The 19,661-nt window shown below is 26.9% G+C and overlaps 2 protein-coding genes across 2 annotated transcripts; both read left to right on the top strand.

The window, feature by feature from the left end:
* The first annotated feature begins 2,347 nt into the window (after window positions 1–2,347).
* LOC113376792 (mpv17-like protein 2) lies at window positions 2,348–7,325 on the top strand. The gene is given in 5 exon segments (XM_026616849.1): window positions 2,348–2,541; window positions 4,882–5,113; window positions 6,811–6,859; window positions 6,861–7,011; window positions 7,014–7,325. Coding segments are annotated over 4 exon segments (609 nt in total). The 5' UTR covers window positions 2,348–2,541; window positions 4,882–4,901; the 3' UTR covers window positions 7,211–7,325.
* A 4,066-nt stretch (window positions 7,326–11,391) lies between these two features.
* Window positions 11,392–18,975, top strand: LOC113378336 (sex-lethal homolog). The gene is made up of 7 exons (XM_026618876.1): window positions 11,392–11,664; window positions 11,727–11,882; window positions 15,208–15,315; window positions 15,424–15,605; window positions 18,369–18,571; window positions 18,646–18,915; window positions 18,962–18,975. The coding sequence occupies exons 1-7, from the start codon at window positions 11,617–11,619 to the stop codon at window positions 18,973–18,975; spliced, it is 981 nt and encodes a 326-aa protein (XP_026474661.1). The 5' UTR covers window positions 11,392–11,616.
* The last annotated feature ends 686 nt before the right edge of the window (window positions 18,976–19,661 follow it).

Raw genomic sequence — 19,661 nt, 5'->3', positions numbered from 1 at the left:
TTACAAAAAATTTTTTTGAAAAAAAATTAGAAACAAAAATTTTTTTTTTCCAAAATCAATTGTTTTGTTGAAAAAAGCAGAAAGTTCTTTGAATCATTTAAATCGGACGCTTAGTTCTCTCAAAAACAGCCATTTTTTTAAATTTAGCTCTATAACTCCAAAACCTCTGGGCCTACCTTTGCCAAAAACTAATCACACATCTCCCTATCAATAGGAATCGAGTGTTTTTTAAACCATTCAATCGGTTGATCCGTTCTCTCAAAAATTCGCTTTCTATTTTTTGCACTCTTTGCTCCATATCTCCGTAACGGCTGGACCTGCCTTTGCCAAAAACTAATCAGCACATCTCCCTATCAATAGGAATCGAATGTTTTTTTAACCATTCAAATCGGTTGATCCGTGCGCCCGAAAACGTGGACGAAAAAAAGCGGACATACAAACACACACACACACACACACACACCACACACACACATCCATTTTTTCTGAAGTATGCCAAAATGTTCAGAAACCTTCAAAACGTCGAGAAATGTAAAATTTTTGATTTCGATTTTTGGACGATTACTATAATTACCCTACGGGAAGTTAATAAATAGAAAATGGTAATAAATTCATAATATTTATTTGTTCTATCAATTAATAGTACTTTTTGCAACAAAATTGAACACTAAAAATATTCAAGTTAACAGTTGAGCACTATAACACTCGATCAATGGCGGTGTCAAATTTAATAAACTTAATTTAAATTAAATTAAATATTGTGAATATATTTAAAATAAATAGAAAATGTCGATAAATGTATTATATTTATCTGTTTCAGTAATTAATATTACCTTTTGCATCAAAATTAACAACTTTAACTAAATTAAGTTGACAGTTAATAACTTTGACAGTTGAATAATGGCGGCGGTGTCAAATTTAACAAAATTAATTTAAATAAAATTAAATATTATAACTGTGCTTGAAATATTTACAAAATGTCGATAAATTTATAATATTTATCTCTTTTATTATTTATTATAATCTTTATTTAGTAATTAAAATTAGCGCAAATTTCAAACATAATAGCAAGTTGACAGTTGATCACTGACAGTTGAATAATGCCGGTGGGTGTCAAATTTAACAAAATTAACTTAAATTTAAATTAAATATTAAAATATATTTAGAATATTTAGAATATTTAGAAAATGTTGATTAATCCATAAAATTCATCTGTTCTATTGAATAATATCATCTTTAGAAATAAAATTAACAAAATTTTCACAAAAATTCAAGTTGACAGTTGATCATCTTGACACTCGGTCAATGGCGGTGTCAAATTTAATAAAATTAACTTAAATATTGCAAATATATTTAAAATATACAGAAAATGTTTTAAATCCATAATATCTATCTGTTCTATTAATTAATATTACCTTTAGCAATAAAAATTACCAATATTTTTCACTAACATTCAAGTTGGCAGTTGAATAATGGCGGTGTCAAAGATTTAGCAGAATTTATTTAAATGAATTAAATATTGCAATATATTTAGAATTAATAATATTCTATCAATTAATATTACATTTAGCAATGAAATTACCAAAAAATTGTACAAATATTAAATTGACAGTTGAGCACTTTGACAGTTGATCAATGGCGGTGTCAAAAATTTAACAAAAATTTTAAATTAAAACTAAACATTTAAATATATATAAAAACCTTTGAAAATGGCAGTAAATTTGTAATATTTTGCAAATAATATATAAACATGATAAATACTATTAAAAGAAATAATATTGACAAATGTTTACAGAAACCTAGGCAATATAATTAATATGGATATAATAATATAACATAATCATTAGTCATAGTTAAGTGAGTTAATACTTTAATAATAATAAGTAAGTTATTATAGTAACAATATATTAACTATATGATAATATAATAATATTAAAAGAGTAATAATAATAAATATAAAGTAATAAAAATAATAAATATAACAGATTATAGACAATATAATAATGTGGATACGAATTTGACAGTTGATTAATGGCGGTGTCAGAAAGTTAACAAAATTATTTTAAATGCAAACTAAATATTGTAAATATGTTACAATATTTAGAAATAATTGTAAAATTTGCAATATTTTGCAAAAGTACAAAAATATAGTAAATACTATCAAAACAAATAATAAAAGTATACACATACAATTTTAAGGTTAGTATAAGTCTAAAATTTTGTCAATTTAATATTATTTTTAATTAATATTATAATTTAATTAATAACAATAACTATTAATACTTATTATTAACAATAATTATTATTATCTAGTTGACAGTTAATCACTTTGACAGTTGGTCAATGCCGGTGTCAAAACTTCAACCTAATTATTTTATTAAATTAAAATATGGAATTTTATTAAATTAAATACTGCAAATATGTTTAAAATGTTTAGAAAATGCTGACAAAATTACAGTTTTTGGAAAATAATATACAAACATGGTAAATACTGTTAAAAGGAAATTTATGAATTGAAAGGAAAACACAAACTTTTTTGAGGTTAGTATTATGCAATTTTTATAATTTAATCCTAAGTTTATAAATATAAATAAAATAATAATATATAATAGTCATATTAATATAATTGTTTATAAATTTTAATTAATGATAGTAATAATACCTTTGTGTGATGAAACTATGTATAATATATGTATTAGTATATATAAATTGTGATAAGATGATGAGTTGACTAATTTTTTTTTTCATTATTTCAGATAAGTTGTTCTTACAGATTTAAATAATGTAAAAATGTCAGATTATAATACTAATATAAAATTTTTAATTGTAGATATAATTCCAAGTTAAATTAACTGACTCGATTAAACTTTTCACGAAGATGCATTGTTATCAGATAAACATTTACTAGTATGAAAAGGGACTCTACTGATGAGCAAAATATTAAAGTGAAATTTTTTTTTTAATAAAAATGCCAATACAAAAAGACTACTGACGAGCAAATTAATATTGAACTCGAGATAAATATTATATTCGGGCCCTTAGGACATACACCGTGTATTTATGATTTCAAATTTTTGGAAATCTAATGATGTGATTCTTTAAATTTATTTCATAAATCACTAATAATTAAAATTAGTAATTAGTTTGCTTATCACCAGAGTGTTCCTTTCAGTTTGCTCGTCAGTAGAGTCCCTTTTTGTTATGGCATTTTAAAAAACAAACATTTCTCTCTAATATTTCGCACCAATTTAGATTTGCTCGTCAGTAAAGTCCCTTTCTCCTAAATTAATTTTCTGTATAGATTACTACAAATAATTTTTTTTTCAAACGTCAGTAGAGTCTTTTTTCATAATAAATAAAGTTTTTAGTTCGTCAGTAGAGTTCTTTTTATTTTCGATATTAGTTTGCTCGTCAGTAGAATTCCGTTTTCCTTTTATTTCGATTTGTATTAATTAAATTTTCAGTATAAGTCATTATTTTCAAAATCAGCTTGCTGGTCAGTAGAGTCCCTTTCCATTTTCGTAAATTCAGGATGTGTGTCAGTAGAGTTTCTTTTCTCTTGTACGCGGTTTAGCTTTGTTTGAATTTCTTGCTTGTCAGTAGAGTTCTGTTTCTCAATCCGCAATTTGCTAATATTTTCTCATTTTGCTCGTCAGTAGAGTCCGTTTTTCTAATGTAATAATTTACGTCTTTTTTTTTAAGTTGTTTTTCTTTCTCAATTTTCTACATTAAAATCAAATTAGCTCGTCAGTAGAGTCTTTTTTTCAATATTCTAGATAAAAATATAGTTTGCTCGTCAGTAGAGTTTTTTTTTAATTTTTTAGATAAAAATCGAGTTGCTCGTCAGTAGAGTCCTTCATTTAATAATTTAGATAAAAATCGAGTTTTCTTGTCAGTAGAGTCCTTTTTTTAAATATTTTAGATAGAAATCTAGTTTGCTCGTCAGTAGAGTCCCTTTTTGAAATATTTTAGATAAAAATTAAGTTTGCTCGTCAGTAGAGTCTTTGTTTTAGATTCTAAATAAAAATCCAGCTTGTCAGTTAAATCTCTTTTTTATTATTTCAGACATAAATTAAGTTTGCTCGTCAGTAGAGTCCCTTTTTTACAATATAGATCAAAATCTGGTTTGCTCGTCAGTAGAGTCTCTTTTTCTAAAAATCTAGATAAAAATTGACTTTGCTCTTCAGTAGAGTCTCTTTTTTTTTAATATTCTGAATAAAAAACGTGTTTGCTCGTCAGTAGAGTCCCTTTTCTTTAATATTCTAGATAAAAATCGAGTTTAGTCGTCAGTAGAGTCCCTTTTTGAAATATTTTAGATAAAAATTGGGTTTGCTCGTCAGTAGAGTCCCTTTATTAATTTTCTAGATAAAAATTGAAATTTGCTCGTCAGTAGAGTCCCTGTTTGTCTTAGCATTTTTTTTTAACATTTTTCTCTAATATTTTGCACAATTTTTATTTGATCGTCAGTAGAGTTCCTTTTTATCTTAACATTTTTTTTATAATTCTTTTTGATATTTCCACAAATTTAATTTGCTCGTCAGTAGAGTCCTTTTCTTGAAATACTCTAGATAAAAATAAAGTTTAGTCGTCAGTAGAGTTTCTTTTTTTTTAATATTCTAGATAAAAATTAAGTTTGCTCGTCAGTAGAGTCCCTTTTCTTTAATATTCTAGATAAAAATTATATTTTGCTTGTCAGTAGAGTCTCTTTTTTATTATTTATATCAATCGTTTGCTCGTCAGTAAAGTCCCTTTTTTAAATTTCAGATAAAAATCGAGTTTTCTCGTCAGTAAAGTCCTTTTTTTAATATTTTAGATCAAAATTAAAATTTGCTCGTCAGTACAGTCCTTTTTTACCATTCATCCCTCTATTTCTATTTTCAGATCCAAAACCCATCTCAAAAATGAAGCACATTTTCAAAATCCTCCAACGAAACCTGAGCCGGAGAAGCAGCAACCACCACAACACCAACCATTATCAAAACTTAATCTTCGGCAAATATTTGCTCCTGACCAACACCGTCAGCTCCGGCCTTTTGATGGCCATCGGCGACCTGGTCCAACAAGAGATCGAATACCGTCGCAAAATCATCCCCAAACGATACGACTGGGCCAGGTATAAATATAATATAAATGTAATTTTTTAAAGAAAATTAAAAAGATGATAAATCAATTTTAATCGTCTATCCTAAATTTCGTTCTGACAACACTAGAGTGAAAGAGAGCGATGCATACACAACCGTGTGAGCGAGTGAGTGAGATATATGCATGGTGTTGCCCATACTAAATATAAATGTTGAAACTCAGGTTTATATGTTCTAATTATTAATATCAAGTGTAACACTAACTAGTAATGATTTGTTTTAGAATGCTTTAAATATAAATGCAAATATAAATGCAAATATAAATATAAATATATATAAATATAAATAAATTAATTTTTGGATAAAAAATAAGAAAAAGGACTCTACTGACAAGCAAATTAAGATGGAAAATTAGAAAAGGGACTCTACTGACGAGCAAACTTGATTTTTACCTGACAAATTAAAAAGGGATTCTACTGACGAACAAACGTAAATTTCTATCTGAAAAATTAAAAAAGGGACTCTACTGACTTAATTTTGATCTAGAATATTTAAAAAAGGACTCTACTGACGAGCAAATTTCAATTTTTAGAATATTTAAAAAAAAAGGACTACTGACGAGCAAACTTGATTTTGATCTAGAAAATTTAAAAAAGGGACTCTACTGACGAGCAAACTCGATTTTTATTTAGAATATTTAAAAAAAAGGACTCTACTGACGAGCAAACTTGATTTTGATCTAGAATATTTAAAAAAAGGACTCTACTGACGAGCAAACTTGATTTTGATCGAGTATATTTAAAAAAGGGACTCTACTGACGAGCAAACGTAAATTTCTATCTGACAAATTAAAAAGGGACTCTACTGACGAGCAAACGTAAATTTCTATCTGACAAATTAAAAAGGGACTCTACTGACGAGCAAAATGAAAGGTACAAAAAGGACTCTACTGGCGAGCAACTTAAAACAAATCGGACATAAAGGAACTCTACTGACAAACAATGATTTATATCTGAAATATTTAAAAAAAGGGACTCTACTGATGAGCTAATTCGATGTTTATGTAAAATATCCCATAAAGGGACTCTACTGACGAGCAAATTCATGAAAAAGTGATTAAAAGGACTCTACTGACGAGCAAATAATAATGTTATTTGGAAACCTTTATAAAGTAAATGTTTAAAAAATGATGTTTAAAAAATGTTAAGACAAAAAGGGACTCTACTGACGAGCAAATATAACTATTATTTAGAAGATATTATGAGAGATTTTAGAATGTATTTAAGACAAAAAAGATATAAAATTTAGGACAAAAAGAAACTCTACTGACAAGCAAATCAAAATTGTGTCAAAAATATTCAAGTAAAATCTTTAAAAAAGTCTCAAAGCAAGAAGGGACTCTACTGACGGTCAAATATTAATATTATGTGGAAAATATTATAAGGAAAAATATTCAGTTCAAAAAAATTAGAGAAAAGGGACTCTACTGACGAGCAATTCCAAATTGTGCAAAATATCAAAGTAAAATGTTTAAAAATGTTAAGACAAAAAGGGACTCTACTGACGAGCTAAAATATAAATATAAATATAAATATAAATAAATTAAGTTTTTGGATAAAAGTATGTATGAAAGGATAACCGATTATTCGGATTTCGATAAATCTTTCTGAAATTTGTTAAGGATTTTTTAAAAAAAATTTGAATTACAGAAATATTATTTTATTTCCAGGTTATTCAGGATGACGACCGTCGGCACCGTCCTGGGCCCCGTCCACCACTTACTATTACACCTGGCTGGACAGGAAGCTACCAGGAATGGATTTGGTGACCGTTTTCAAAAAGATGGTACTCGATGAAATAGTGGCGGCACCTGTGTGCATCGCTCTGTTCTTCTACGGAATGGGTGCGATGGAAAGGAAAACTATCGAGGAAAGCACCAGGAGTTGAAGGATAAGTTTATGACTGTGTTTTTGGTCGACTTGCTGATTTGGCCGCCGACGCAGTTTGTTAATTTTTATTTCATCCCTTCGGCTTATAGGGTTGTTTATATTAATTTTATAACGATGCTTTATGATGTCTTTTTGTCGTATGTTAAACATGTCGAGGAACCCAAAAAAGTAAAAGGGTAGTAATGGATAGATGAATACATTTTGTGATAATATATATTTGTTATTCATATATATATATATATATATATATATATATATATATATATATATACATTTATGTAAAAAAGTACAAGGCGCCACCAGTATTGTTGTATATATATTTATGCATAAATTTGTTTGAAAAATATTTAAATATCTTTTACTTTTAGTTTGATAGAGATTGTTGGCATCAAGCAGCAGCGATATATATATATATATATATATATATATATATATACTCTACTGACGAGAAAACTCGATTTTCATCTAAGATATTGAAAAAGGGACTCTACTGACAAGCAAACTTTAATTTTGATCTAGAAAATTAAAAAAGGACTCTACTGACAAGCAATTTTAGAAAAAAAGTGAGAAAAGGGACTCTACTAGCGAGCAAATTAAGACATTAATGATAAAAAAAAAGAAAAAGAACTCTACTGACGAGCAATTTCAGAAAAATGACGAGCAAATTAAATTTGTAGAAAACTTCAAAGAGGAATATTAAAAAAAATTGTTAAGACACAAAGGGACTCTACTGACGATCAAACTCTATTTTTATCTAGACGATTAAAAAAAAGGGATTCTACTGACGAGCAAACTCGATTTTTATGTAGGAAATTACAAAATGGGACTTTACTGACGAGTAAACTTTAATTTTTATCTAAAATATAAATAAAGGGACTCTACTGACGAGCAAATTTCAATTTTTATCTAAAAAATTAAAAAAGGGACTCTACTGACGAGCAAATTTCAATTTTTATCTAAAAGATTAAAAAAAGGGACTCTACTGACGAGAAAACTCGATTTTCATCTAAAAAATTAAAAAAGGGACTCTACTGACGAACAAATTTGATTTTTATCTAGAATATTAAATATAAGGACTCTTTTTGCAATAAAATAAGGAAATATGTTACGATTTTTTATAATATAATATTTGTTTTATAAAAATCGTGTTCTACTCGTCGAGACCTTTCAAACGATACCCCACATGCCATAAAAGTGGAATATAAAATTTTTGAAGTAAAACTTCTTTAGACTAGTTTACTACAAATTCATAAAAAGCGTATATCTTGTGCACAGAACACAAAGTTAAATTTATCGAATTGTACACCTTGCATATTTTAAAATGTTCTGCAATAAAATTTCAATATTTTTAATTATTTTTAATTTTTTGTAATAGCAATATTGTAATATATATAACGTTTTTCTTAGAACATAACCATGTTTTCATGAAAATCGTATTCTACTCGTCGAGACCTTTCAAACGATACCCCACATGACATAAAAGATACAATCTAGAAATTTTTGAAGTAAAACTTCTTTAGGCTCGTTTATTACAAACTCATTGGAAGTGTATATTTTGTGGACAAAACACATAGTTATTTATCCCAGATATGTAACTTGCACATTTTAATCAGTTGTTTTACAATAAATTAAAAGAAAACATATTAAGATTAATATGCAAAAAGGGACTCTACTGACCAACAAATTAAAAAACAGCGTAAAAAGAACTCTTCTGACAAACAAATTAAGAGAAAAAATGTAAAAAGAAATTTACTGAAGAACAAATTAATTAACTTATCTAGAAACAAGAAAAGGGACTCTACTGACGAGCTAATTTAATTATTAAAATTAATAATTTTATAAAGCCTAATAGGCTTTTATCTAAAATATTTAAAGAAGGGACTCTACTGACGAGCAAATTTAATAAAAATAAGATGAAAAAAAGCATCCTTTAAATTTGATCTAAAAGAATAAAAAAGGGACGCTACTGACGAGCAAACTAGATTCAAAAGTTTTGTTTTAAATTTGCTCGTCTTTTGACTCACATAAACAACTTTTTCGTTTTTAGTGTCAAACGATTCAGAACGACTGAAAAAAGAACGCTACTAACAAACACATAAGGAAAAATGTGATAAAAAGGACTTTACTGACGAGCAAATTAAATATCAATCCTGAAAAAAGAAAAGTGACTCTACTGAAGAACAAATTAAGAATCAAGCGAGAAAAAGGACTCTACTGACAAGCAATATAAAAAAGTAATGAAACAAATTGGGAAAAATTGATGAAAAGAACTCTACTGACGAGCAAACTAAAAAAAAGATGACAAATTAAGATTAATATGTAAAAAGGACTCTACTGGCGAACAAGTTCAGAAAGGAAATGTAAGAGGAGTAATAAAAGAAAAAAATTAAAAATTGTGGTAAAGGAACACTACTGACGAGCAAACTGAATTATTAAAAAGAAAAAGGGACTCTACTTACGACCATAGAATATAGATCATGTAATATTAATAGACAACAAAAGGAACTCTACTGACGACCAAATCAGAATAGAAATGTATATGGAACTCTACTGACAAACAAACTGAATTATTAAAAGGAAAAGGGACTCTACTGACGAGCAAATTAACAAAAAATTGAAAAAAAGGACTGTACTGACGTAAAAAATATTTAACTATTTTTAGAAGGTCAAAAAAGGACTCTACTGACGAGCAAATACAAAATAAAGTCGTAAAAAAAAACTCTACTGACGAGCAAATACATAATAAAGTCGTAAAAGGAACTCTACTGACGAGCAAATACAAAACAAAGTTCTAAAAGGAACTCTACTGACAAACAAATTAGGAAAAAAGATAAAAAGAACTTTACTGACGAACAAATTAAGAAAAAAGATGAAAAGGACCCTACTGACGAAAAAATTAAGAAAAAATAAATAAAAAGAACTCTACTGACGAGCAAATACAACAAAATCTGATAAAAAAAGAAATACTTTTCTCAGAAGCAATTTTCCTAAAAAAAAACGACCAGATACAGTAAGGGTGATGAAAAGAACTCTACTGACGAGCAAATTCAGAAAAAAGTAAGTTACTATCTTAAAAAACGAATACAAGAACTTTTTCCATTTTTAAAGGCAAACGATTCAGAATGACTTGACATTAGCTCTCAGACTTTTGGCAAAAATAGATAATTCTCAATCGAATATAAAGAATTCTACTGACGATCAAAATTTAGACTTGTCAGTCAAGATAAAAAAGAGTAACTATTGGTGTATGGCATCGTGCCTTAAGACAAATTGCTGGAACTTCCCGTACTGTAATGAAATATTCGAGAAATTTTAAACGTTTTCAAATATATTATTACAAATACTGTAACTTTCATTATTTTTGCTATCTTGTTTATTATATCTGAGCAAAATTGAAAAAGTGCTCCCGTACAGTCACAGTCTAAACGCATTTGCATATAATTCTGTGCGATATTTTCACTTATACTGTGCTTAGCTTGGCGGCATTTTCACATTTTTCAACAAAATTGAAGTTTTCACAAAATTGGAAAAGCGCTCAGTACATAAACAGTCTAAACGCACTTGCAAAAACATTTGTACCGGAGTGGCGCTTAGACTGCTTAGCCTGGGCAATTTTTTCAATTTTTTTAATTTTTAATCCAAAATTACAAAAATATTTTTTGAAAAAAAAATTAGAAACAAAAATTTTTTTTCCAGAAGCAATTATTTTGTTGAAACAAGCAGAAAGTTCTTTGAATCATTTAAATCGGACGCTTAGTTCTCTCAAAAACTGCCATTTTTTGTACATTTAGCTCCGTATCTTCGAAATGGCTGGGCCTACCTTTGCCAAAAACTAATAACCATTTTTCCTCGTCATTACGAACTGAATGTTTTTTGGATCATACAAATCGGATGATCCGATTTATCTCTCAAAAACTCGATTTCTATTTTCTGCACTCTTTGCTCCGTACCTCCGTAACGGCTGGACCTGCCTTTGCCAAAAACTAATCTCCCTTTTAATAGGAATCGAATGTTTTTTAAACCATTGGAATTGGTTTATCCGTGCACCCGAAAACGTGGACGAAAAAATGTGGACATACAAAACACACACACATCCAATTAGTTTCTGAGGTGTGCTCCTTAAAAATGTTCAGAAACCTTTAAAACGTTGAGAAATAGTTTAAACGTTGAGAAAATTTTCATTTTCGATTTTCGGCCCATTACTATACCCTACAGGAAGTTAAAAAGTGACTTTATTGGCTCTCAAAACAAGCAAAATCATTTACAATGATTCAAAACATTTAAAAACCGCGCCAACAAATCCACTTCCCCAACCCCTCACCAGATGTCACCACCTTTTATCCATCATGGCGCCAGAGTTCTTGCTGCCGTCGTATTGCGCGTTTTAATAATTAATGAACACAATAACTGCATCATAACACTAACATTAAAACATTTACAAATGAACAACAAACTATTTAACAATATATTGTGATGTGACTTTATGAAACAAATTCAGTAACAAAGTGGCAAAATCGATATGGTGAAAGTTGGACAATTGCCATAACCTTTAAATTGGATGACATTTCTGATAAAACATTTGTAAAATGTCTTGGAATAGTCAAGTGCCGCATTTGTCGAGGACACACTCAATGGTAGTAATTGATATATGTTTAAAATAATAATTTAGGAGTTATTTATGTCTGTTTTGTTGTAGATTTGTTCCTCAAGGTCTAATATCAATGTAAGGGAGTCTCCAAGGACTAATCTGATTGTTAATTATTTACCGAGCAATATGACAGAGAGTGAACTGTATAATCTGTTTGTCACTATCGGGCCTTTGGAAAGTTGCAAAATTATGAGGGACATCAAGGTAATAATAATAATAAACGTGTACTTATTAAGCTTTGAGGCAAATTACAAAAAGTATGAACAATCGACACTCATTTTATTAACAATTTGCTCGTGATATGTCAAAATTTGATTCTATTTATTTATTTATTTATTTTGCAAGCCGTCGGTATATTAATATTATAATAAGGCTTAAGTCAATATTTTACAGGTTTAATATAATTTAATTAATATATTAGCTATTTTATTACTTATTTATTTATTATTTTATTTACTATAAACTTATTTATATTTAGTTAACTTTTAAATATAACTAGTTTGTTTGTTGCAAGTATTTTTTAAAAATTTAATAAGATTTATAATACTTTTACAATATAATTATTTTATTTAACAAATTTTAGGTTATTTTATGATATTTTAACAAGTGTTCTAATTTATAAAATATTAAAATTACTGCATTTAATTTTGAACCATGTACCCAAATGCAATGAAGTTGTACACGGGTTGGTACTGTCAAATCTTTTTTCTGACAGTTGATATTTGAATTTGAATTTACAATGTAATATTTGTGTGTGTGTTTTATCATTAACTATAATATTATATTTTGTGAATAATTTTGTTTGAAACGTGTTAAAGTGTTATATACAGAGTTGTAGATAATTTTATTACATTTTTAATGATATATAACACTATTGTTATATTTTAATTATTTATAATAAAATGCAGCAAAATAACTTATTATAATTTGTTTATAAAATGTTTTACAATTACTGCATTTAATTTTCAACAAAGTACCCAAACGCAATGAAGTTGTACACGGGTTGGTACTGTCAACTCTTTTTTCTGACAGTTGATATTTGAATTTGAATTTACAATGTAATATTTGTGTTTGTGTTTTATCATTAATTATAATATTATATTTTGTGAATAATTTTGTTCGAAACGTGTTAAAGTGTAATATATACAGATCTGTAGATAATTTTATTAGCTTTTTCAACATATATAATAATATATATGCATTAAAACAAATTTTAGCAATATAAAATGAATTTAAAAAAATGTGACCAATGGCTAACTGCGTTTTAAACTTTACACTTGTTTCTTAACAAATTTTGTTTGAAAAGTTTTTAAACGTTATATAAATATTTATAGATATTTTTTTAGCTTTCTAACAATATATAATAATATATATGCTCTACAACAAATTTTAGCAATATAAACATAAATATAAAAAAATGTAACCACTAACCATCAATGGCTAAACTACAGTTCTAACTTTGCAAATTTTTCTTATTAAATTTTGTTTGAAAAGTTTTTAAACCTTATATACAGTTTTGTAAATAATTTTATTATCTTTCTAACAATATATAACACTATTATTATATTTTGATTATTTATAAAAAAAAATTATGTGGATATAAAAAAACTACAACCAATTGAAGTAAAACTTTCGTTGCACTTTGTACAAGATGACAATTTAGTTAATAATAAATACCCAATACTAAAATTTAAATCAAATTATCTTTTCAAAATCATTACTAATAATATGTATTACAAACAATAGTAATATGTACATTGATTATATTAACATCATCTACTGTTTTCACATATTATCTAAAATATAATTAATATATAATATATAAGTTGTGGAAAACATTCTTTTACAAAATTTCCTCAAAATTATTCGACAGCTGAATTTTAAACTAAATACGTTTGGTGTTAATAGAAGTAGATAATTTATTATTAATAATATACATATATTAGGTTGTCAAATATCTCCCTTCCGCTTTTTTGCTCTTAGTTTATAATACAAAAAGGCGGAAGGGAGATATTTGACAACCTAATATATAATACACACACACATACATATATATATATATATATATATATATATATATATTCCTGGTCTAAAATCTCATCATTCAGTCAAAATTTAAGTTTAACAATATTTTTCTAAACTATTTTGTTTTAAGAATTTTAAATTGTTATATACGCTATTATAGATAATTTAATTAGCTTTCTAATGATATATAATAATGTTAATATATTTAATTAAATTTAAACAAAATAAATATGAATATAAACCAAAGCGTTGAAGCTAAAACAATATGGACGCTTTACGAAGATTTTAATTTCTTAGTTTAATGCATTATTTTTGCAAAATTTTGTTCCAACATTTACAAATTGTTGTATACAGATTTATAGATAATTTTATCTACTTTTTAACGATAAATTTTTTTATCACCATAAATAGCTATTAATTATAATAATAATACCATTTAATTATAATAATGGTAAATGTAGAAAAATATAACCAATGAAATTCACCAACGGTAATTAAATTTTCAAGTTCACATTTTTTTCTTAAATAATTTTGTTCGCAAAGTTTTTAAACGTTATATACAGATTTGTAGATAATTTTATTATCTTTCTAACAATATATAATACTATTATTATATTTTAATTTTGTATAATAAAATGAACGTGGCTAACAAAATGCAACCGATGAAACTAATGACATAAAATGACACTTTAAAGTTTAAAAATATTTTGTAAATAATTTTGTTTGAAACGTAATAAAATGTTATATACAGAGTCGTAGATAATTTTATTAGCTTTTTAACGATATATAATAATATATATGTTACGTAACAAATTTTAGCAAATAAACGTAAATATAAAAAATGTAGCTCTATACTAAATTCTAAACTTTACACATTTTTCACAATTAATTTTGTTCTAAAACTTATTAAGCCTTATATACAGATTTGTAGATAATTTTATTACCTTTCTAACAATATATAACACTATTGTTATATTTTAAGTATATATAACAAAATAAACGTGCAAACGATGAAACTAACATGCATATTAAATGCATCAAAACAACTTATAATTTGTTTATAAAATGTTTTAAAATTACTGCATTTAATTTTGAACAATGTAACCAACAGAATGAAGTTGTACTCGGGTTGGTACTGTCAACTTTTTTGACCGTTAACATTTGAATTTGAATTTGCAATGTAATATTTTTGTTTGTGTTTTATCTTTAACTATAAAATTATATTTGTATATAATTACTCTTAAGGTTTTAAACAATATATAACAATATCGTTCTAATTAATTTATCTATTCAAAATCTAACACTAGTAATATGCACATTTATTATATTAACTCATTATTAATCAAAAATATAATTAATATATAATAATCTTTTACAACATAACCTCAAAATTATTTGACTGTTTAGAAATAGAGTTCATTTTCTAATAATATTGTTTATTTAAATTATAGATTTAAAAATAATTTTTTGACTAGATAATAAAGCAGTTTTCTTTTTTTTTCAGACCGGTTACAGTTATGGATTTGGATTTGTTAATTATATGACTGAAGATCATGCCTTGAGGGCAATTGCAACGCTGAATGGATATCTAGTTCAAAATAAAAGGATAAAGGTAATTGTTTGAAAAAATAAATATAAATCACTACTTTACAAAAATCTTTCACCAGTTTTGAATTATGTCTATATGATTTAGTTATAGTTATTTATATTATTTATTTAGGTTTCCTTTGCAAGAGAAACTGGCGAAGAGATCAGAAATACTAACCTGTACGTATCAAACTTACCAAAGACCATAACTGAATACCAATTGGATGTTATTTTTGGAAAATATGGAAATATTGTTAATAAACACATTCTTAGAGAAAAACATAATGGGATGCCTAAGGGAATGGCTTTTGTCAGGTAATTAGATTTATATATATGTATATATATATATATATATATAAATAAATTAAAAAAAAATATCAATCTTATTATTTGTTGTCATAGTAGACATATCAAAGAATTACGTATTCAAATTTTTATTTGGTGCGCCCTGAAGAGCTCTTTAAAATTGATTATTAGTGTATACAGTATGAAACTTGTAACTTTAATATTTGAAAAAATTCTTAAAAAGCACTTGACTATTCTACAGTGCTCTAATTAGGGTAATTTGTACCCCAATATGTCTACTATGATACAAAATAATGAAATTGACAAATTTAAATCTACATTTATAGAAAATCATGTTTGAATTTATCATAATATTTTGGTAATGTTTATTGATTTTATTAATGTGTTTTTAAAATTTAAATCTAAAAACTAAAATTTAAATTCTGAATTCAAAATTTGAATTTTGAATCTGGATCTATATCGAAAATAAATCTGAAGCTCAAATGTTAAAATTACTGCATTTAATTTTGAACAATGTTCCCAAACGCAATGAAGTTGTACACGGATTGGTACTGTCAATCTCTTTTTTGACAGTTAATATTTGAATTTGAATTTTGATAACAAATTTTATTATACATATTTCTTATTGTCATTGATGCAAAAATTACAAATGTCTATAAAATTTTATATTGTTTGTTGACGTTTAATTCTAAATTTAAATTGAATATCACATGTTTAGCATCATAAATAGCAAATATTAAGACAATTTTTGATATATATATATTATAATTTTCAAAGTTATAAGTATTTAAAACAATAATACTTCAGTTGTCTTAATTTGCTCGTCAGTAGAGTTTCTTTTTATCATTTTTTTCTAATTTGTTCATCAGTAGAGTTCTTTTTATTAAATTTTTTCAAATTTGCACTTCGGTAGAGTTTAGTTTTTTTCCAATTTTTCATCAGTAGATTTCACATTTCTCTAAATTTTTCGCTTCACTTTTTTCACTTTCACTTTTTTTTTCAATATGCTCGTCAGTAAAGTTCCCAATTTGTTTGGCAGTAGAGTTCCTTGCGAGTTTTTTCCCCATTTTTTATCAGTAGAGTTTCTTTTTATCACTTTTTTTTTAATTTGTTCCTCAGTAGAGTTCTTTTTATTATATTTTTTTTCTAATTTGCTCGTCAGTAGTGTTTCTTTTTATCACTTCTCCTAAATTTGTTCGTCAGTACTGTTCTTGTTTTTAATATCCTTCTGAATTTGTTTGTCAGTAGAGTTCTTTTTTATAACATTTTTTTCTAAATTTATTTGTCAGTAGAGTTCTTTTTTATTAATTTTTTTTAATTTGTTTGTTAGTAGAGTTTCTTTTTATTATATCTTTTTAAATTTGTTTGTCAGTAGAGTTCCTTTTATCACATTCTTTTAATTTGCTCGACAGTAGAGTCCCTTTTTTCATCTCTTAAAGATAGATGAATAATTTGTTCGTCAGTAGAGTTTTTTTGTTACATTTTTTTAAATTAGTTCGCCAGTAGAGTTTCTTTTGAGTTTTTTTCCCAATTTTTCGTCAGTAGACTTTATTTTTATCATATTCTTCATAATTTGCTCGTCAGTAGAGTCCTTTCTGTTATATTTTTCCATTTTGCTCGTCAGTAGTTTTTTTTATAACATTTTTTCTCCAATTTCCTCGTCAGTAGAGTTCTTTTTGCAATATTTTTTCGAATTCGCTCGTCAGTAGAGTTTTTTCAGAGTTTTTTCCCAATAGTTCATTAATAGATTTCATTTTTATCGCATATTTCTAAATGACGAGCAACAGTAGAGTCCCTTTTTCATTTTCTTAAGATAAAAAATAATAATTCTATCGTCAGTTGAGTTCCTTTTTTTTCCGAATTTCCTCGTCAGTAGTTTTTTTTTATTAAATATATATGTATTTGCTCATCAGTAGGGTCCCTTTGTAAGTTTAGAGATCTATTATTAATATGTTCGTCAGTAGAGTCCCATGTCGTCTTTTAGAGATAGATTAATAATTTGCTCGTCAGTAGAGTCCTTTTTTCTATTTTTAGGTTTGGCTTTTTTTTGTTTATCATATTTTTTTTGCAAATTAATATTTGGTCGTTAGTAGAGTCCTATTTGGATATTTCAGGTTGATAATTAATTTGCTCGTCAGTAGTGTCCTTTTTTTAAGCTGTCAGATCTATAAATGATTTGCTCGTCAGTAGAGTCCACATTTATTAAAGTTTCAAAATCGATTATTAATTAGCTCGTCAGTAGAGTTCCTTTTTTAACCTCCTAAAGATAAATAATTTGATGGTCAGTAGAGTCGTTTCTTCTTAATTTTGATCTAGGAACTTGAAATAGAGACTCTACTGACGAGCAAATTAGAAAAAATGAGACCTAAAAAATGGACTCTACTACGCAACAAATTAATTATATTTATAAATAAATAAAATAAATAAAATTAAATAAATAAATAAATTGACAATATATATTGAATCTGAAAAAGGGACTCTACTGACGAGCAAATTGGAAAAGTGAAACTTAAAAAAGGACTCTACTGACTAGCAAATTGGAAAAGTGAAACTTAAAAAAGGACTCTACTGACTAGCAAACTATTTATGTATCTTTAGATGTACATTTCGACACTTTATGCGTGTCATCATTATAATCCGCATATCGACTTGTATAACCACAAAAAGTTTCATCAAAATCGAACCGCCCGTTTACGCGTATTTAAGCGTCATACATACATTAACACTTGACAGCTACAATTGAGGTTATGTCACTATCAATTCCTTTTCCAGATTCGACAAACGCGAAGAAGCCCAAGAAGCAATAAGCGCCCTCAACAACGTAATACCCGACGGCGGAACACAACCTCTAAATGTCCGCCTAGCCGACGAATTCGACAGCGCAAAGTACAGTAGTTTCTTTTACAATAACACTAGTCGAAGGGTCAACAATTACCTATCATCTAGTCGAGACTACAACCTTTGCAACGACTATGGTATGAACGGTATTAGAAACGATTTATTTATTTATTTATTTATTTATTTATTTATTTATTTATTTACTTGACAGGTAGGAATAGTTTGCACCACCATCGAGGTGGTATAACAAGTGGTGGTGGTAGTGGTAATCATTTTGTTAGTCCGGGGGGGAATGGTGTGGCGTTTAGTAGCAGTTTTGGACCGGGAAGCTTTAGGTCGGGCAGTGCTTTGAGTTTGACGAGTGGCAGTTTGTACGGGGGCCTTAATAATTATGTGGAGAGCCCCCAGCAGCCCTACTATACGACGAATTCGACAGGAGGACATATGTACAGGGCTGGATATACGGGAAGCTTAAATAGAGGTAGATTATTTGAATTATATTAGTAAATTGATTGTTTGGTTTTTAGGTTATGTTTTCTAACCTTCAATTTTTGTGTTGATATGGTTCTATTGGTTTACTAATATTTTTTAAATTATTTATTATATATATATATATATATATATATATATATATATCTTAATAATTTATTTATATTTCAGCTGAATATTTAATTTATTCTCAACATATGTATATGTAATTCTTTTCACTTTTCATGCCTTCGAAATCAATTAGGATTGGATGCTCTGTACGGTCGTAAAAAAAGTTATCCCTTTTATACCTATTAGTTTTATATATATATATATGCATTTAGTGCAGTGCAGTACACATTATTTCGGAAATCTAATCAACTTTAATTAATTAAAAACATATATACATGTATGTTTAGAAACAAATTGAGAAGTTAAAATTACTGCATTTAATATTGAACAATGTGCCCTAACATTCTGAAGTTGTCCGCGAGTGGTACTGTCAACGCCATTTTAACCGTTAACATTTGAATTTGAATTTAGGTAACAATACTATTTATTTATATATCTTTCTTATTGTCATTTTTACACAAATTAGTTATCATATAATCAAAAACGATTATAACATTCAGGTATCCGAAATACTTTTTTCTTGTAATTTAAATTGCAAGTTGAATTATTACATGTATAATACAAATCAATTTTATTATATTATATATATATATATATATATATATATATAATGACTAAAGAACAAAT

The sequence above is a fragment of the Ctenocephalides felis genome, unplaced genomic scaffold (genome assembly GCF_003426905.1).
Source record: "Ctenocephalides felis isolate EL2017-DRISC unplaced genomic scaffold, ASM342690v1 CF-g0.4_SCAFFOLD_01886, whole genome shotgun sequence".
NCBI lineage: Eukaryota > Metazoa > Arthropoda > Insecta > Siphonaptera > Pulicidae > Ctenocephalides > Ctenocephalides felis.
The sequence above is the reverse complement of the archived record's forward strand: the minus strand, read 5'-3'. Positions and strand labels throughout refer to the sequence as shown.